This window comes from Somniosus microcephalus, chromosome 1 (genome assembly GCF_052327205.1).
Source record: "Somniosus microcephalus isolate GS21.2 chromosome 1, FLI_Smic_1.0, whole genome shotgun sequence".
NCBI classification, from domain to species: Eukaryota; Metazoa; Chordata; class Chondrichthyes; order Squaliformes; family Somniosidae; genus Somniosus; species Somniosus microcephalus.
This window is the reverse complement of record NC_140987.1, coordinates 458,006-479,579: the sequence shown is the minus strand read 5'-3', so window position 1 is coordinate 479,579 and position 21,574 is coordinate 458,006. Positions and strand designations below refer to the sequence as shown.

The 21,574-nt window shown below is 47.6% G+C and overlaps 2 protein-coding genes across 6 annotated transcripts in view; one reads left to right on the top strand and one right to left on the bottom strand.

Moving 5' to 3' along the window:
• Nucleotides 1-14,710, bottom strand: part of nup155 (nucleoporin 155) — a 246,435-nt gene extending 231,725 nt beyond the window's left edge. For 2 of the 4 annotated variants that reach the window (XM_085962233.1, XM_085962254.1), the window contains exons 1-4: nt 14,572-14,710; nt 14,215-14,381; nt 2,703-2,840; nt 1,127-1,223 (exon numbers count right to left, since the gene is read on the bottom strand). In XM_085962233.1, the coding sequence (XP_085818359.1) occupies nt 1,127-1,223; nt 2,703-2,840; nt 14,215-14,356 (377 nt within the window). In that variant the 5' untranslated portion in view covers nt 14,357-14,381; nt 14,572-14,710. The remainder of the gene's footprint in view (nt 1-1,126; nt 1,224-2,702; nt 2,841-14,214; nt 14,382-14,571) is intronic. The other 2 variants (XM_085962243.1, XM_085962265.1) reach the window with 1 other exon arrangement.
• A 105-nt stretch (nt 14,711-14,815) lies between these two features.
• wdr70 (WD repeat domain 70) overlaps nt 14,816-21,574 on the top strand; it is a 114,854-nt gene continuing 108,095 nt past the window's right edge. Inside the window, exon 1 of one of the 2 annotated variants that reach the window (XM_085962489.1) lies at nt 14,816-14,931. In XM_085962489.1, the coding sequence (XP_085818615.1) occupies nt 14,908-14,931 (24 nt within the window). In that variant the 5' untranslated portion in view covers nt 14,816-14,907. The remainder of the gene's footprint in view (nt 14,932-21,574) is intronic. The other variant, XM_085962360.1, reaches the window with a different exon arrangement.

Below are 21,574 nucleotides of genomic sequence, written 5' to 3'. Positions count from 1 at the left end.
CTTATCTTGAAGCCTCTTTGATCTGGAATCACTCACAACGGAAGCAGTTTCTCCACACACACCCTCTTGAATCTCATCATTTTAAAGCCCTCCATCAGGTCACCCACTCAGTCTTTTCCCCAGAGCAAAGCGCCCCAGCCTATTCAATCCTTTCTGATAGTTACACTTGCTCCAGTGATTGAAGGTGTCCCGAGTAGTGTGGAGAGCAGCACTACGCAGAGCTCGGTGTGGTCTAACCAAGGCTCCATCGAAATTTAACATTACCTCCCTGCTCCCTATTCTATTCCTGCTTGACCTGGCGGCTCACAGGACACAGTCCCAGGCCCACCCATTCCCTCTCAGGATACAGACCCAGGCCCATCCATTCCCGCTCACAAGATACAGTCACAGTCCCAGGCCCACCCATTCTCCCTCAGGATACATTCCCAGGCCCACCCATTCTCCCTCACAGGATACATTCCCGGGCCCACCCATTCCCTCAGGATACATTCCCGGGCCCACCCATTCTCCCTCACAGGATACATTCCCGGGCCCACCCATTCCCTCAGGATACATTCCCGGGCCCACCCATCCCCCCTCAGGATACATTCCCGGGCCCACCCATTCCCCCTCAGGATACATTCCCGGGCCCACCCATCCCCCCTCAGGATACATTCCCGGGCCCACCCATTCCCTCAGGATACATTCCCGGGCCCACCCATCCCCCCTCAGGATACATTCCCGGGCCCACCCATTCCCCCTCAGGATACATTCCCGGGCCCACCCATCCCCCCTCAGGATACATTCCTGGGCCCACCCATTCCCCCTCAGGATACATTCCCGGGCCCACCCATTCTCCCTCAGGATATACTCCCAGGCCCACCCATTCCCTCTCACAGGATACATTCCCGGGCCCACCCATCCCCCCTCAGGATACATTCCCGGGCCCACCCATTCTCCCTCAGGATACATTCCCGGGCCCACCCATTACCTCTCACAGGATACATTCCCGGGCCCACCCATTCCCCCTCAGGATACATTCCCGGGCCCACCCATTACCTCTCACAGGATACATTCCCGGGCCCACCCATTCTCCCTCAGGATATACTCCAGATTCCCACCCGCTCCTGCCAAGTGTTCGACTTACCCGTCCTCGTAATTCCACATGAAGATGTCGCTGTCGATGGTCAGCCAGGCCTTTCCAATCTCAGGGAAAACACCCATCATACAATTACACTGCATGTCTGATACACGGGAGGTAAAGAACATTCACTGAGGCTGCAGGAGATCGGACCGAGCCCATTACTGACCCGAGAGTGACCGAGCCCATTACTGACCCGAGAGTGACCGAGCCCATTACTGACCCGAGTGACCGAGCCCATTGCTGACCCGAGAGTGACCGAGCCCATTACTGACCCGAGTGACCGAGCCCATTGCTGACCCGAAAGTGACCGAGCCCATTACTGACCCGAGATTGACCGAGCCCATTACTGACCCGAGAGTGACCGAGCCCATTACTGACCCGAGAGCGACCGAGCCCATTACTGACCCGAGTGACCGAGCCCATTGCTGACCCGAAAGTGACCGTGCCCATTACTGACCCGAGAGTGACCGAGCCCATTACTGACCCGAGAGTGACCGAGCCCATTACTGACCCGAGAGTGACCGAGCCCATTACTGACCCGAGAGTGACCGAGCCCATTACTGACCCGAGAGTGACCGAGCCCATTGCTGACCCGAGAGCGACCGAGCCCATTACTGACCCGAGAGTGACCGTGCCCATTACTGACCCGAGAGTGACCGAGCCCATTACTGACCCGAGAGTGACCGAGCCCATTACTGACCCGAGAGCGACCGAGCCCATTACTGACCCGAGAGTGACCGAGCCCATTACTGACCCGAGAGCGACCGAGCCCATTGCTGACCCGAGTGACCGAGCCCATTGCTGACCCGAAAGTGACCGAGCCCATTACTGACCCGAGAGTGACCGTGCCCATTACTGACCCGAGAGTGACCGAGCCCATTACTGACCCGAGAGTGACCGAGCCCATTACTGACCCGAGAGTGACCGAGCCCATTACTGACCCGAGAGTGACCGAGCCCATTACTGACCCGAGAGTGACCGAGCCCATTACTGACCCGAGAGTGACCGAGCCCATTACTGACCCGAGTGACCGAGCCCATTACTGACCCGAGTGACCGAGCCCATTCCTGACCCGAGAGTGACCGAGCCCATTACTGACCCGAGAGTGACCGAGCCCATTACTGACCCGAGAGTGACCGAGCCCATTACTGACCCGAGAGTGACCGAGCCCATTACTGACCCGAGAGTGACCGAGCCCATTACTGACCCGAGAGTGACCGAGCCCATTACTGACCCGAGTGACCGAGCCCATTACTGACCCGAGTGACCGAGCCCATTCCTGACCCGAGAGTGACCGAGCCCATTACTGACCCGAGAGTGACCGAGCCCATTACTGACCCGAGAGTGACCGAGCCCATTACTGACCCGAGAGTGACCGAGCCCATTACTGACCCGAGAGTGACCGAGCCCATTACTGACCCGAGAGTGACCGAGCCCATTACTGACCCGAGAGTGACCGAGCGTCCCGCAGCCCCACGCATTCGCGGCCGCACACCAAAGCCAGAAGCACTAACGCCACACACTCGTGGCCCAGCTCCTGGTTAACATGCTGAGCCTCGCTACAATCACCAAAAGATACGTCCAAACTGCTCCACCAGTTCCGGCGGCAGCGGGACTCTGCGGATAGGGCTAATCTCTGGAAGGTTGGGTAGAGATACCAAGCCGGGTCCTTGGAGAGGGTAATCCATATCTGTCATCCCAGACAGGGATGGACTGTCTGTAATTGTGGAGAAAGAGAGCGGTCAGTAAACACATCGAGCGCGGTGAGCCCACCCCCCACAACCACTGACCCTCCACCCTGAACCCTGACCCACAGCATGGGATAGATACAGAGCAAAGCTCCCTCAACACTACCTACATTTCAAAAGTACTTCATTGGCTGTAAAGCGCTTTGGGATGTCCCGTGGTCATGAAAGGCTCAATACAAATGTTTCTTTTGAATATATTACCCCCAACCCCATGAGCCCTAACCTTGTGTAACAACCTCTTGTGTGGCACTTTATCAAATACCTTCTGAAAATCCAAACTGGTTCCCCTATATTGACCCTGTCAGTTACATCCTCAAAAAACTCTAACAGATTCATCAAACACGATTTCCCTTCCATAAAACCGTGCTGACTGCCCAATCCTATTACGATTTTTTAAGTGCCCTGTTACTACGTCTCTAATAATGGATTCCAGCATTTTCCCCGACGACTGATGTCAGGCTAACTGGCCTGTAGTCCCCCATCTTCTCTCTCCCTCCTTTCTTGAACAGCAGGGTCACATTGGCTACCTTCCAATCCACAGGGACCGTTCTAGAATCTAGGGAATTCTGGAAGATCAAAACACCTTAGGAAGGGTATAGAAACTTAGAAAAATAGGAACAGGAGTAGGCCTTTCGGCCCTCCGAGCCTGCTCCACCATTCAATATGATCATGGCTGATCCTCTATCTCAATACCATATTCCTGCTCTCTCCCCGTACCCCTTGATGCCTTTTGTGTCTAGAAATCTATCTATCTCCTTCTTAAATATATTCAGTGACTTGGCCTCCACAGCCTTCTGTGGTAGAGAATTCCACAGGTTCACCACCCTCTGAGTGAAGACATTTCTCCTCATCTCAGTCCTAAATGTCCTACCCCGTATCCTGAGACTGTGACCCCTCGTTCTAGACCCCCCCAGCCAGGGGAAACATCCTCCCTGCATCCAGTCTGTCAAGCCGTGTCAGGATTTTATACGTTTCAATGAGAACATAAGAACATAAGAAATAGGAGCAGGAGTAGGCCAATCGGCCCCTCGGGCCTGCTCCACCATTCAATAAGATCATGGCTGATCTGATCCTAACCTCAAATCTTCTATCACTGTGCATCCACCCGAACCCATGTGATCTCCCGGGAGAGGCGAAAAACCAGATAAAAGACCCAATGGCCAATTTGGGAGAAGACAATCTGGGAAATTCCTCTCCGACCCATCTAGGCGATCGAAATTCTTCCAGGAGATCACTCTGTCCCTATATTTTCTACAGTACTTACCTTCTGTAAAGGCGATCTCCACCCCAGCCAGGAACAGGAATAAAACCATCTCCTGAAATCTAACAGAATTAGAACACAGTAGGAGCAGAACCAGGCTACACGGCCCCTGGGCCCACTCCACTACCCACAGGGCCATGACCATTCCGAACCTAGACTCATGTCCAATTTCCTGCCCGCTCCCCGTAACCCTTAATTCCCTTTACTTCTAGGAAACTATCTATTTCTGTTTTAAATGTATTTAATGATGTAGCTTCCACAGCTTTCTGGGGCAGCAAATTCCACAAACCTACCACCCTCTGAGTGAAGAAGTTTCTCCTCATTTCAGTTTTGAAAGAGCAGCCCCTTATTTTAAGATTATGCCCCCTAGTTCTAGTTTCACCCATCATTGGGAACATCCTCACCGCATCCACCCGATCAAGCCCCTTCACAATCTTATATGTTTCAATAAGATCGCCTCTCATTCTTCTGAACTCTAGTGAATACAGGCCTAGTCGACCCAATCTCTCCTCATAAGACAGTCCTGCTATCCCAGGAATCAGTCAGTGAATCTTCGCTGCACTCCCTCTATGGCAAGTATATCCTTTCTTAGGTAAGGAGACAAAACTGCACACAGTACTCCAGGTGTGGTCTCACCAAGGCCCTGTATAACTGTAGTAAGACATCCTTGCTCCTGTACTCAAATCCTCTTGCAATGAAGGCCAACTTACCATTTGCCTTCCTAACTGCTTGCTGCACCTGCACGTTTACTTTCAGTGACTGGTGTACAAGGACACCCAGGTCCCTTTGTACATCAACATTTCCGAATCTACCACCACTTAAATACTACTCTACCTTTCTGTTTTTCCTACCGAAGTGGATAACTTCACATTTATCCACGTTATACTGCATTTGCCATGTATTTGCCCACTCACTCAACTTGTCTAAATTGCCTTGAAGCCTCTTTACATTCTCCTCACAACTCACAATCCCACCTAGTCTTGTGTCGTCAGCAAACTTGGAAATATTACATTTGGTTCCCTCATCCAAATCATCATTGATCTATAGTGTGAATAACTGGGGCCCAAGCACTGATCCCTGCGGTACCCCACTAGTCACCACCTCCCACCCCGAAAAAGACCCATTTATTCCTACTCTCTGTTTCCTGTCTGTTAACCAATTTTCAATCCATGCCAGTATATTACCCACAATCCCATGTGCTTTAATTTTGCACACTAACCTCTTATGTGGGACTTTATCAAAGGCCTTCTGAAAATCCAAATACACCACATCCACTGGTTCTCCCTTATCTAGTCTACCAGTTACATCCTCAAAAAACCCCAGTAAGTTTATCAAACACGATTTCCCTTTCATAAATCCATGTTGACTTTGTCTAATCCCGTTGATATTTTCTAAGTGTCCTGTTATCACATCCTTTATAATACTTTAGCATTTTCCCTACTACTGATATTAGGCTAACCAGTCTGTAGTTCCCAGTTTTCTCTCTCCCTCCTTTTTTAAATAGTGGGGTGACATTGGCCACCCTCCAATCTGCCGGAACTGTTCCATAATCTATAGAATTTTGGAAGATGACAACCAATGCATCCACTGTTTCCATGGCTACCTCTTTTAGTACTCTGGGGTGCTGATTATCAGGCCCTGGGGATTTATCGGCTTTCGGTCCCATTAATTTCTCCAGCACTTTTTTTTAGTAATACTAATTTCCTTTAATTCCTCCTTCTCACTCGACCCTTGGTTCCTTAGTATTTCTGGGAAGTTATTTGTGTCTTCCTTGAAGGCAGAACCAAAGTATTTGTTTAATTGCTCTGACATTTCCTTGTTTCCCATTATAAATTCTCCCATTTCTGACTGTAAGGGACCTACATTTGTCTTCACTAATCTTTTTCTTTTTACATACTTGTAGAAGTTTTTACAATCCGCTTTTATGTTCCTTGCAAGTTTACTCTCATACTCTCTTTTTCCCCTCTTAATCAATCTCTTGGTCCTTTTTTGCTGAACTCTAAACTGCTCCCAATCCTCAGGCTCGCTGCTTTTCCTGGCAACATTATAGGACTCCTCTTTGGATCTAATACTATCCTTAATTTCTTTTGTTAGCCATGGTTGGGCCGCTTTTCCTTTTGTGTTTTTGCACCAGAAAGGAATGTATAACTGTTGCAATTCATGCATTCGTTCCTTAAATGTTAGCCATTGCCTATCCACCGTCATGCCTTTTAATGAAGCTCCCCAATCTATTATAGCCAACTCACTCCTCATACCTTTGTAGTTTCCTTTGTTTAGATTTAGGACCCTATTTTCGGATTGGACTTCTTCACTTTCCATCTTAATGAAGAATTCTATCATGTTATGGTCACTCTCCCCTAAAGGACCCCTCACAAGATTATTAATTAACCCCTTCTCATTGCACAATACCCAATCTAGGATAGCCTGTTCTAGTTGGCTCCTCAATGTACTGGTCTAAAAAACCATCTCGTGCACACTCCAGGAATTCATCCTCCACAGTATTACTGCTAATTTGGTTTGGCCAGTCTATATGTAGATTAAAGTCACCCATGATTACTGCAGTATCCTTGATACATGCATCTCTAATTTCCTGTTTGATGCTATCCCCTACATTACCACTACTGTTTGGAGACCTATAGACAACTCTCAATGTTTTCTGCCCGTTGGTGCTTCTTAGCTCCACCCAGACTGATTTTGCATCTTGATTTTCTGAGCCAATATATTGGCCTTGGAGGGAGTGCAGTATAGATTTACGAGAATGATACCCGGACTTCAAGGCTAAATTACGAGGAGAGATTACACAAACTAGGGTTGTATTCCCTGGAATTTAGAAGGCTAAGGGGTGATTTGAGCGAAGTTTTCAAGCTATTAAGGAGAACTGAAAGGGTAGATAGAGAGAAACTATTTCCACAGGTTGGGATTCTAGGACTAAAAATTAGAGCCAGGCCTTTCAGGAGTAAAGTTAGGAAACACTTCTACACACAAAGGGTGGTAAATGTTTGGCACTCTTTTCTGCAAATGGCAATTGGTGCTAGATCAACTGTTAATTTTAAATCAGAGATTGATAAATTTTTGTTAACCAAAGGTATGAAGGGATATGGGGCAAAGGCGGGTCTATGGAGTTAGGTCGCAGATCAGCCATGATCTCATTGAATGGTGGAACAGGCTCAAGGGGCTCAATGGCCTCCTCCTGTTCCTATGTTCCAATCAATGTTCCCATTAATTGTTTTTGGGTGCATGGCACCTTTAACGGGCTGCGCAGCCCATTCAAATTTCCACCTGGTTTTTCCATTTAAAAGCCGATGAGCCGGCTGAGTGGGACCTCCAGACCGCCACGTGGTCGCGCAGCTTAATGGGAACATTGGTTCCAATGCATCCACCTCTTTTAAAACCTTAGGATGTAGGCCATCAGGTCCAGGGGATTTGTCAGCTTTTAATCCCATTAATTTCTCCAGTACTTTTTCTCTACTAATATTAATTAATTTACGTTCCTCACCTTCATTAGACCCTTGGTTCCCCACTATTTTTGGTATTTTTTTTTTTTAGGTCTTCTGCTGCGAAGACATACAAAATATTTGCTTTCCCCACTATAATTTCTCCTGTCTCAGTCTCTACGGGACCAACGTTTACTTTTGCTACTCTCTTCCTTTTTACATACTTGTAGAAGCTCTTACAATCTGCTTTTATATTTCTTACCAGTTTACCCTTATATTCTATTTTCTCCCTTTTTTATCAGTTTCTTGGTCATCCTTTGCTGGTTTCTAAAACTCTCCTAATCCTCAGGCTTACTATTCTTTGGCAACAGTGTAAGCCTCTTCTTTTAATCTAATACTATCTTTAACTTCTCTAGTCAGCCACAGATGGATCGCTTTTCTCAATGGAATGTATAGTCATTGAGAATTAAGAATTAATTCTTTAAGTGTTTGCCACTGCTTATCTACAGTCATACCTTTTAATCTAATTTCCCAATCTACCTTCGCCAACTCGTCCCTCATATCGATGTGATTGGTTTCGGACTTAACCACATCTCTCAAACTCAGTGTGAAATTCTATCATATTATGATCCCGCTTCCCGAGAAAATCCTTTCCTATGAGATTACTAATTAATCCTGTCTCATTACACAATACAAGATCTAAAATAGCCTGTTCCCTACTTAGTTCCTCAACGTATTATTCTAGAAAACTGTCTTAAATGCATTCCATGTGTGGTGTATGTGCCTTTAAGAGCAATGGTGGTGTATGTGCCTTTAAGAGCCCCGGGTGTGCGTAATGCCGGTAATTGCCACTTGGGCTATATAAGCCTGTGTATTGTGTATATCCTTTAGAAACCCCCCCCAGACTTGCTTAGTAAATACCTATGAACCAACTCCTGTCTTCAGTGTCTTTATCTACACACGGACACTACAGTGGCGACGAAGTGGAAACGGACTTACCTGCAATTCGGCAGCACCTCAAGGACATCGATTCCTCCAGCGTCCAGAAGACTCAAGGAAGTAAGAGAAACTGTGGTTTCACCAGCTGGCCAAGCTGGTGACAGGTACTGCGCTAATCCTTCCTGGGCGTCAGGCTGGAGCTCCAGCGGCGGGCTCTACAGCTGAGACAGGCAGCGAAATCGGAGGCAAGCAATAACAGACTGGGAGGGTGCACTCGGGAGACGGCCGGCACGGCAAGCAGGTCAGCGTTTAGACCTCCGTCGGGAACGAGTCTCCAACAGTGAATAAACGGAAACCACAGTAAAACAGCGTTGTTATCGGTAGCAGTGGCGGGGAAGCGCCATATCGTTGCTACAGAGAAAAAAAAAGCGCGGGAAGCGCCATATCTTTTTTTTGAAATGCCTAAGTCTGGCAATATTGATGCTTTTGATAACGAAACAAAGCCTGACTTTGGCAATATTGATGTTTTTGATAACAAGATAGAGGATTGGACCACATATGTAGAAAGAGTGGAGGTGTTTTGCACCGCAAATGGAATAGAAGATGAAAAAAAAGCTTCAGTGCTTCTGGATCTAATGGGCGCAGAAACATACAAGCTGTTACGCAACTTAATCACTCCAGCCGAACCGATGGACAAGAATTTTGAAGAGATTGTTGATACCCTACACTGCCAATTCGAGGCAGGACTGGCAGATTCTCTGCAAGACAAATTCATCTGCGATCCCCTAAGTGTAGAAACACAAAAGAAGGTATCTTCTAGAAAAGATTTAACACTGGACAAGGCTTTCAGTGCAATAGGAGTGGCAAAGATAAAGCAAAGGCCACAGGACTTCGGCACCCATGAAATGACACAGGGTTTCAAGAAATGTTATCGATGCGGCAGATCCAACCATGACCAGAGGGATTGCTGGTTCAAAGAAAAAGCATGCAGGCGATGCGGAAAGATAGGACACATTCCACGTGTATGCCGATCTGAAAATAAAAAATCCACTAACGGGAAAAGAATCAATAAGGAAAAGCACAGAAAGGTACAAATGATGACGGACAGTAGCTCCAAAGACCAGAAGAGCGATAGCGACTCTGGGAACAAGAGACTAAGCTCTCTCAAATTACATAATGTAATTGCCAATGAAGATTACCAAACCATTTGGGTTACCCTCACAATAGCAGGGTCCCCAGTTAAAATGGAGCTAGATACAGGATCAGCTCTAACCGTGATAAATCGACGAGATTACGAGAGGCTATTTTCGCATATACCTCTAAAAGACACATCCATTATCTTAAAAACATATACGGGGCAGAAAGTCTACCCCAAAGGAAAAATAAGGGTGCCTGTGGTATACAACGGCAAAGAAATACAAAAGTTGTATTTATACATTCTACAAGATGGTGGTCCACCGTTGTTGGGACGTGAATGGATAAGGAAGATACGTTTAGACTGGCACTCCATTCAGGCACTGACGGTGACCAGTAAGGAAAAAAACAATGATGACATCATACCTGAACGATTAAAAGACATCTTGGCCAACGCCAAAGAAGTGTTTCAAGAGAAACTAGGAACCTTGAAAGGCATCACCGCCTCAATAAAAGTGGAAGATACAGCAATTCCAAAATTTTTTAAGGCAAGACCGGTGCCATACGCAATACGTCCGGCAGTCGAGGCAGAGCTGAAGAATTTGGAAAAGGCAGGCGTATTATCCAAAGTAGATTGGAGCGAATGGGCAACACCCATCGTTCCAGTCATGAAAAAAGCATTGAAAAATAACTCTGAGGAACAGAGAAAAATTCGCATCTGTGGGGACTTTAAGGTGACTGTAAACCCGGTCCTTCACACGGTACAGTATCCTCTTCCGAGGATAGAAGATATTTTCGCCTCACTATCCGGAGGGAAACGTTTCACAAAAATTGACTTGGCACAGGCATATCTACAGATGGAGGTTGAGGAGACCTCTAAAAAGTATCTCACAATAAACACACACAAAGGCCTGTACCAGTACAATCGACTGGTTTTTGGAGTAGCATCAGCTCCAGCTATCTGGCAAAGAGCTATGGAGCAAGTCCTGCAAGGGATTCCGGGGACTCATTGCTACCTAGACGACATCCTTATAACAGGAGAAAACGACAACGAGCACCTTGCCAATTTGGAGCAGGTGCTCACTAGGCTGAAAGAACGGGGCCTATGAGCAAATCGCCCCAAGTGCGAATTTTTCCAAAATCAGATATCATATTGTGGCCACATAATTAATAAGGAAGGGTTGCATAAGTCACCTGAAAAAATTGAAGCAGTTATAAAAGCCCCAGCACCTGAAAATGTTTCACAATTAAGGTAATTCCTGGGATTAATAAATTACTATCATAAATTTTTACCGAACTTATCAACTATTCTACACCCTCTTAATGATCTTCTACAGACAGGAGTGATTTGGAAATGGAACGAAGACTGTAAACGTGCCTTCCATAAATGTAAAGACTTAATCACATCCGAGAAAGTTTTGGCTCATTACAACCCATCACTACCAATCAGACTGGCGTGCGATGCATCCCCTTACGGCATAGGAGCGGTATTATCCCATAGATTCCCTGATGGCTCAGAACGGCCGATAGCTTTTGCGTCACGCTCATTAAACTCAGCTGAGCGTAACTATGCCCAAATAGACAGGGAAGCACTCAGCCTGGTATGGGGAGTGAAGAAATTCAACCATTACCTACACGGACAAAAATTTACCTTGCTGACTGACCATCAACCCCTCATCTCCATATTCAACCCTAAAAAAGGTGTCCCCATTATGACGGCACAAAGACTACAGAGGTGGTCCCTTTTTCTAGGGGCACACCAATACAACATTGAATACAAAGGGTCAAAACAGCATGGGAATGCTGACGGTTTATCGCGCCTACCGTTGCCAACGATAGAAGAGGCACCTACAGTAGACCCAGTAGAGATATTCCACTCTACTATAGTGGAATGTCTACCGGTGACAAATTCTGCCATTGAAAGGGAGACAAGAAATGACCCTACTCTCTCACGGGTCTACGATTTAACAGTGAAGGGATGGCCAGCACATGGCGAGCCACTGTTGCCAGCATTCTCGCAAAGAAGAGAACAGCTGTCAGTGTGCCGAGGAACCTTGATGTGTGGATCCAGAGTGGTGATTCCACCCAAACTCCAGGATAAAGTGCTAAAGGAGCTTCACGAGGGGCATCTGGGTGGAGTGAAAATGAAGAACCTAGCTAGGGCGTTTGTATGGTGGCCAGGTATCGATGGAGACATCGAAGAAATGACCAAGAGCTGCCTAGGATGCCAGAAGGTCCAAAACGCTCCACCACAAGCCCCTCTACATCCATGGGAGTGGCCCTCATCTCCCTGGCAAAGGGTACACATCGACTTTGCTGGTCCATTTATGGACTCAATGTTTCTAATCGCAGTTGATGCACACTCCAAGTGGCCGGAGGTAATAAAGATGTCCTCCACCACCACGGAAAAAACCATCACAGTATTAAGGACCATATTTGCCAGGAATGGGCTGCCGGAACAGATATGTTCTGATAATGGACCGCAATTTGTGTCCGAAGAATTCAGAAAGTTCTTAAAGAACAATGGGGTAAAGCACTACACGTCCGCCCCATACCATCCCGCCACCAATGGATTGGCTGAAAGGTTTGTCCAGACCTTCAAGAAGGCCATAAAGGCCATGAGTAATGAAGACATAAAACTTCAGCACAAGGTGGATAACTTCTTATTTGCATATAGGAATGCAACACATATGGTTACTAACCAAACTCCCGCCATGATGTTCTACAATAGAAATCTAAGATGCCGGCTGGATTTGGTCAAGCCCAACATCCGAAGGGACGTGGAGAACCGGCAGTTTCAGGGCATGAATGAAAAGCCAACTAGGGCCTTCCAGATAGGCCAACCGGTTTTGGCCCGGGACTACTGTACCGAGAAATGGCAGCCTGGAACTATCTGCACACGACTAGGACCACTGATGTATACCGTGGACATCGGAGAAAGCATAATAAGACGCCATGCTGACCAAATCATCAAGTCATCCGAAAAGGGACAACCTGCACCACCACTCTATACATCTAACGATGAAGTAGATATACCCATATCTACCTCCGATCCGGTGAGACTGGAACCCGATACTGGCATTCAAGCCGAATCAGCCTTGCCAGAAGAACCTACGACACCACCAGAAACTACTACACCCCCGAGGCGTTATCCGGACCGAGTCAGGAAGCCTCCTGAGAGACTAACTTATAATTAATTAATACAGCAATGTATCTTATTTTGCATATAACATTTAATTAATAATTACTTAAAATATGATGTACTAGTTAGCTAGAAGGGGAGGAATTGTGGTGTATGTGCCTTTAAGAGCAATGGTGGTGTATGTGCCTTTAAGAGCCCCAGGTGTGCGTAATGCCAGTAATTGCCACTTGGGCTATATAAGCCTGTGTATTGTGTATATCCTTTAGAAACCCCCCAGACTTGCTTAGTAAATACCTATGAACCAACTCCTGTCTTCAGTGTCTTTATCTACACACGGACACTACACCATGAACTCGTCCTCCACACTACCTTTGCCAATTTGGTTTGCCCAGTCTATATGATGATTCAAGTCCCCCCTGATTGTAGCATTACCTTTGCTACAGGCGCCTCGAATTTCCTGATTTATACTCTGTCCAATACTATGATTACTGTTAAGGTGCCTATAAGCTACTCCCACCAGTGTTTTCTGCGCTTTGCTATTTCTTAGCTCCATCCATACAGATTCTACATCCTGATTTTCTGGGCCAAGACCCTTTCTCGCTACTGCCTTTAAATCATCCTTTATTTATCAGGGCTACCCTCCCTCCTTTTCCATTTTGCCTATCTTTTCTAAATGTCAAGTACCCAAGTTCCCAACCTTGGTCACACTGCAACCATGTCTCCGTAATGGCTATTAGATCAAACCAATTTATCTCTATTTGTGCCATTAATTCATCTATCTTGTTATGAATGCTTCGTGTATATTCAGATATAATGCCTATAATTTTAACGTTTCACTATTTTCCCTGATGTGGCTTAGGTCGCTCATGCCCTATTACCGTTATTAAACTCTCTGTCACTTCCTGTCACAACCTGCCTGATTTTACCCAAATTGAGGGTTGACGTATTTGACGTGGGAGCCTGCAATCCCTTACGCATACACAGCTCCATCATATCCAGACCTTTCACCATATTCTAGTACAGAGTGTGAGCAGCCACGTCCAGGTGTGACACGGGGTCCGGTAGCAGGGGACTCCACGCTGCTGGAGGGGCTCCACGCTGACCCTGCGACTGTGTGTGGGGGGGGGGGGGGGCTCACCGCGCTGACCCCGGCGACTGCGGGAAGCACCGCGCTGACCCCGGCGACTGCGGGAAGCACCGCGCTGACCCCGGCGACTGCGGGAAGCACCGCGCTGACCCCGGCGACTGCGGGAAGCACCGCGCTGACCCCGGCGACTGCGGGAAGCACCGCGCTGACCCCGGCGACTGCGGGAAGCACCGCGCTGACCCCGGCGACTGCGGGAAGCACCGCGCTGACCCCGGCGACTGCGGGAAGCTCCACGAGGACCTAGCGATTGTGGGGGGCGAGGGCAGCACCTCAGGAAGCTCCTTACTGTAGTTGGGGACATTGAGCAGCTCGGACAGGTCCGGGTACAGGCGGTCGTCCAGCAGGTGCTTGTCGATCAGTCGCCCCGCATTCTCCAGCGAGTCGAGTACCGCTGTGCCGGGACTGGTGGTGCAGATAATGGACGGCATCCTGGGACAAACAGCAACACAGCACCTGAACAAAAAATAAATATTAAACTCAACCCAACAGGTACCCCACCCCAGAATAGCAACTGGGGCCCGCTCCCCCCCCGGGGTCTGGGCCCCGCTCACGCTGCCCCGCTCACTCTCCCCCGGGGTCCGGGCCCCGCTCACTCTCTCCCGGGGTCCGGGCCCCGCTCTATTACCGGTCTCCCCCGGTTTACCCGTTGTTTATTCTCTTTCCCGGTTTCTCTCCGTTTTTCCCGCTCTTGCTCCTCGCCGATCCTCGGGTCAGAGTTCAGCGCCAAAGAGCAAAGCGCGAGAAAAAGAGACACCGAGGGGACCGCGCCAGAGGCAGCGCCCCCTGCTGCCCGGCCGGGAAACTGCAGGCAGCGCCCCCTCCTGTCCGGCACGGGAACTGCAGGCAGCGCCCCCTCCTGCCCGGCCCGGGAACTGCAGGCAGCGCCCCCTCCTGTCCGGCTCGGGAACTGCAGGCAGCGCCCCCTCCGCTGATCTTGTTCCCGTTCCTTGTTGGTGGCCGTTTTCTGCTGATTCAAAAGATGAAAAAAACCGGCGGAGAAACAGTGAGAAAAAGAGAGAGTGAGAGTGTGTGTGAGTGAGTGAGAGTGAGTGAGTGAGCGGGGCCCGCGTTCAGGGCCAGGGCCTGGCCGCTCTACCCGGCCCGGATCCCCGCTCCAGATCCGGGTTCAGCCTCGGGTTTGAACCCCGCGAGCGGAGACTGAACCCGCCGAAGGCCGGGTGAAGGCGGGCCCGGGGGAGAGAGAGTGACAGATAGCCAGACAGCCAGACAGAGTGAATACACACGCTGAAGATGGGCTGCTGAATTTTTAGTGTTTTTAGTGTTTAAAGTGGGGGAAAAAAAGGTTCATTTCAAGTTTTAAAAGGTTTTAAAGTTAAATTTAGTTCTAGTTAAGTTAGTTTAGTTTGTTTAGTTAAGTTTAAGTTTAAGTTTAGTCTAGATTAAGTAAGGAAGGAAAAGACCACCAAAGGAAAAAAAACCCAGAGGAAATTAGAAAAAAAAAGCCAAAGAAAAAAAAAAAAGAAATAAGGGAAAAAAAAATATACAAACCAAAGAACAGCGGCCGCACGGGGCCACAGCAGCAGCAGAAGCGAGGTGACTCGGCCGCATCGGGAACCGAGGCGCGAAGGCCGCACGGAGACGCAGCGGCAGCCGGAGCGAGGAGACTCGGGGAGGCCGCTTCGGGAAACGAGGCGAATCGGGGAGGCCGCACGGAGACGCAGCGGCAGCCGGAACGAGGTGACTCGGGGAGCCCGAGCGGCGAACGAGACACGGCCCGATCGGCGGCCGCAGTCCAGCACCCGAGCGACGACCGCAGTCCAGCACCCGAGCGACGGCCGCAGTCCAGCACCCGAGCGACGACCGCAGTCCAGCACCCGAACGGCGAACGAGGCACAGCCCGAGCGGCGTCTGGGATAGAAAGCCCGGGAAAGGCCCGAGGAGCCAGGCCCAGAGACCTCTGAGGCGAAGGGGAGCAACCAGAAGGCTTCCAGAAGCAAACCAAGACTGTGAGTACAGGGCCCAGGGAGGGAGACTGAAGCCAGGGAAAGGCCCGAGGAGCCAGGCCGAGACAGAGGCACAGAGACCTCTGAGGGGGAGGGGAACAGCCCGAAGGCACCGGGAAACAGCGGCTCACAGACCCAGGCCTGAGAAGGGTGAACCCAGAAGCCGAGGCCCAGGGACCACGGGGTCGGAGAGGGGGACCGGGAAAGTTCGCGAACAGGGAGAGGGAAACACCAAACCCGGGGCCCCAGAAAAGCTTATTCTAAGATCAACAATACTTTACCAAAAATGAGCGAATCAGAAGATCCACAACAGCCCCGCTTCCAGATTCCCCCCAACACCGCAAAAAAAGCTATAAAAGCGTTCAAGCATGAGCAGATGAGAGAAAAACCAGAAACACTTTTTGCTGACTGTTACAACAATGGGACAAAAAGTAACCTCATTTTCTACTCAGATCAGCCAGTGGCTTGGATCACAGCAATAAAATCACACTATACCAATGTTAAGCTAGAAAATACCGCAAATGGGTCCATAATGAAAATTAACACACCAGGAGACAGTTCAACTACGACGGTCAACGCGTACAATACCGGAACAATATTAGTGCAAGGCAACCTCGACAAATTTGCAACAGCCTTCAGGACACTGAAAAAATTAACTAAGGGGGGAAGGAACAGCCCCAGAGTGGCCCGCACTCCCCCCAACATTGACAACTTACCAGGAGAAAATCTGCCTGGTCAGGAGGTGAACGAGCCACACAGTTCAAACCAGACACCAACCCCGGGGAACCACAGCCACACGATACAACTGACAAACCCCAGCATAACTACCAGGGAGGAAGCCACACATAGTCCCCCTACCATTCCCAGCTCACCAAGAGAAGAGCAGCATAGCCAGGAAGTGAGTGAGCCCTCCAGGGCCGACCAGCCTAGCCAGGAAGTGAGTGAGCCTTCCAGGGCCGACCAGGCACATACCCCGGGATCACACAGCCAGATACAACCAAAAGATAAATTTAATCAATTAGAGATAGAGGTGGTTAAACTTAGAGAGGACTTCCTCAAAATGAATGACTATCAAAATCAGGAGAGGGAGAGACACAAGAGAGAGCTGAAGCTACTTGAGAACCAGGTGAATCTACTTAGGAATCAGGTGAAAGAGCTGCAGGAAAAAGAAGAGAGCCATAGAGGAGAGATAACACCATTAGACCAGCAACCAGAGGCTAGAGATAAGACAAGACAGAGCCGGACGGAACGGCTGCACTCCCACACGGAACAAAAGCAACAGACACACAATACAAGGGGTGCCACACAGACCGACCAGCATACTGATTCGCAATCTTCCCCCACCACCGTGGAACCACAAGCGGGCCGCTCACAAGAGGTACGCACACACCAGACACCCCAGCCCAGCACACACACTATGAGTCCAAGCGAAAGCCACCAGACAGTAAACACAAACAAGGCTGACGTCGTAATACTCATAGACTCAAATGGGAAATTTCTATGGGAGAAAAAGCTATTCCCTAGAAGTAAAGTAGAAAAGATCTGGTGCCCAACAACAAACAGAGCCATGGGATGGCTGACCAAAGCCAGATTAGGCTCCCCCCAACACATAATAATACACACGGGCACAAATGACCTAAAGACCCAACAGAAAGAAGTAGCAACATCGCTCAGAGCAATGATTAGGAAAGCAAGCAGTACATTTCCAAACACTAGAATCACTGTTTCCACAATATTGCCGAGAACAGACTTCAACAACAACACAATTCATGAGATAAATGCCAGCATAGCAAGAGACTGCGAATCAAACCACAACGTACACCTGGCCCAACACCCCACCCTTGATGAGGAATGTCTTTACGACCACGTCCACATCCAAAGGCAAAGAATATCGATCTTTGCTAAAGCCCTGAAGGACGTCGCTTTTAACCGGGTCCATACCCAGACTCCAAGAGGACCCCCCCCCGACCACCAGAGATCAGCGGGGTACATATCAGGAACACTACAAGGACCACCAACACACCAACCGAGACCAGAGAGGATCCCCATGCAAAACAACAATATCAGACCTGCACCACTCCTGTCCCACAGGGGAATAGGACTGCTCCCAGCCAGACAGAGGGAGAGATGCACAGGACGTACGCAATACCTCAGACAGAAACAATCCATTAAGAGACAATAAGCAGATGTGCAGCAGCATCTACTTCCGCCTTATGGATCAAGGACTAATTAATAGAAAGAACTGTAACCAAATTGTATTAACTTTTGTAGACAACTGATGTGATCTTTTTTTTCCCACACTTAGACACGACAAACACGTACCACTCTTTAACCTATCATAGTAAAAGATCAAACTTAACATGAAATCCTTATATATTTCGACCTGGAATATCCAAGGTCTACGCTCTTCACTGCGAGAAGTGAAAAGTAGGACCCCAGAGTTCATAGATGAAACTAAAGACCTAGATATTATCATTTTACAGGAAACTTGGTATAAAGGAAAAGGACACACTGGCTGTCCCCAAGGGTACACTGAGCTGGTGGTCCCCTCCAATAAATTACCAAGTGTAACCCAAGGCAGAGACTCCGGAGGCATACTGATCTGGTTTAAAACAGAACTTAAGAATTACATCAAATTTATAAAAAAGGGCGAAAACCATATGTGGCTCAAACTTGAGAGGGAGATTATCTCAAACACCCAAGATGTTTACATTTGCGCACTTTATATCCCTCCAATCGATTCCCCGTACTTTAAAGAGGACACCTTCTCCAACATGGAGGGGGAAATTATCCAATACCAGGCCCAGGGGAACGTGTTGATCTGTGGGGACCTCAATTCAAGAACGGGCGAAGAACCAGACTTCACCAATAATCAGGGAAACAATTACGTTTTCGGGAATAACCACTTTGACATCCCTTCCCTTCCATACAGGCATAACTGTGACAAGCAGTCAAATACCAATGGAAAACAGCTACTACAGCTCTGTCGAAACCTGGGTCTGTACATTGTCAATGGTAGGTTCATAGGAGACCTCCTAGGAAGATCGACCTATTGCTCACCTCTTGGCTGCAGCACAGTAGACTATATGATTACAGACTTAGACCCATCCTCTTTCAGAGCATTCACAGTCAAACCACAAACAACACTGTCAGATCACAGTCAAATTACTATGTTCCTCAAAAAGACAGAAACAAACAACATAGAAACACAACCCAGTAAACTGTACAACACCAAAAAATCGTACAGATGGGCCAAAAACGACACGGAAAAATACCAGAAAACAATTAGCAATGCATCAACTCAAGCTCTCTTAGACACCTTTCTGGATAACATATACACTCACAATAAAGAAGGCGTAAACCGGGCAGTTAGTAAACTAAACAATATTTTTGATAATTTGGCAACAAATGCAAACTTGAAAGCTCGCAAGAACAAACCCAAAACAAAAAACTATGAAAAATGGTTTGACCGAGATTGCCATAACATGAGGAAAAAACTTAGAAAAATATCAAACCAAAAACACAGACATCCAGAAAACGAGGAACTACGCCTTACTTATTGTCAGACACTAACACAATACAGAAACACACTCAGAACCAAAAAAGAGCAATATATTAAGAATACACTCAGCTCCATGGAGGAATCCATAGATTCCAATTGTTTCTGGGAAAACTTGAAAACACTACACAAAAAACAACACGACGATTTGGCCATTCAAAATGGGGACACATGGGTAAACCACTTTGAAAAATTATACCAGAAAAACACACTAAGACCAGAGCAACACCAAATATGCAAAAAACTGGAAAAGCTAGAAATGGCCATAAAAGATAACCAAAACCCGCTGGACGCCATAATAACAGAAAAAGAACTTCTTGAAAAACTCAAGGACCTGCGACCAGGAAAAGCCTGCGGGACAGACGGCATACTAAACGAGATGATTAAACACACAGACAACAAAATGAAACTGGCTATCCTAAAACTCTTCAACTTGGTTCTGAGTGTCGGTTATTTCCCTGATATCTGGAACAAAGGACTCATAACGCCCATATACAAAAGTGGGGACAAAATCGACCCAAACAACTATCGAGGCATCTGTGTAAACAGTAACCTAGGGAAGGTATTCTGTAGCATCATAAACAAAAGACTTATAAACTTCCTTGAGGAGCACAATGTCTTGAGTAAAAGCCAAATTGGATTCCTGCCAAACTATAGAACATCCGATCATATCTTCACCCTACAGACCCTAATTGACAAACACGTTCACCATAACAAAAGCAAAATCTACGCATGCTTTGTAGATTTCCAGAAGGCTTTCGACTCCATCTGGCATGACGGTTTATTCCTGAAACTTATCGAAAGTGGGGTAGGAGGGAAAACATATGATGTAATTAAATCAATGTATACAAACAACAAATGTGCAGTTAAAATTGGAGACAAACAAACAAAATACTTCCCACAGGGGCGGGGGGTGACGCAGGGCTCGCCAATCTCACCGACACTCTTTAATATTTACATAAATGGATTGGCAAAACTACTTGAACAATCTACAGCACCCGGCCTCACCCTATATGAATCCAAGGTTAAATTCCTCCTCTATGCAGACGACCTGGTTCTGCTGTCACCTACTAAAGAGGGGCTACAGCAAAACTTGGACCTGCTGGAGTCGTACTGCCAGACTTGGGCCCTGACAATAAATCCCCAAAAAACCAAAGTCCTTGTGTTCCAGCAAAGATCCAAACATCAGGGACCCAAAATAAATTTCACAGTAGGAACAACCAAAATTGAACAAACCACTAACTACACATACTTGGGCTTAAAAATCAGTTCTACGGGAAACTTCAAACTGGCTGTGAATGAACTGAAAGAGAAAGCAAGAAGGGCTTTCTATGCCATCAAAAAATCAATCCAAATAGAAATCCCAATTAGCATTTGGCTCAAAATTTTCAAATCAGTAATTGAACCAATTGCACTCTATGGCAGTGAGGTATGGGGACCGCTAACTCAACAAGAATTTGCAAAATGGGACAAACACCCAATTGAGATCCTACATGCAGAATTCTGTAAAAGTATCCTCCGGACTCAAAGGAAAACAGTAAACAATGCATGCAGGGCGGAACTAGGCCAATATCCATTAATAATCACTATCCAAAAAAGAGCCACCAAATTTTGGAATCACCTACAAATGAGCAATCCCCAATGCTATCACTACGACGCCCTGAAATGCCAAGAGCTGACCATAAAGAAGAATACCCTCAGTCAACTAGTCCTGGGACTCAGTGAAGTAACTACTAACAATACTAACAATAACCAGCCCCAGGACAGTGACAGGGTAACACAAAGAATTCGACCCAACACAATCGTCGCTAAGCAAAAGGAAAAATATCTGACATATTGGGCAGAAACAACAAAAACCCAAAGCAAACTCAATTGCTACTTGGCCCTAAACAGACAATACAACATAGCTGATTACCTGACCATGGTAAAGGATAACAAACTGAGAAGAACCTTGACAAGGTACAGACTTAGCGAACATAGCCTAGCGATCGAAAAAGGCAGACACAGGCAGACCAGGCTGCCAAGAGAGGACAGGATATGCTCGCACTGCAGTCAGGGAGTGGTGGAGACAGAGATGCACTTCCTCACAGCTTGTGGAAAATATCAGGGCATCAGGGAGAATT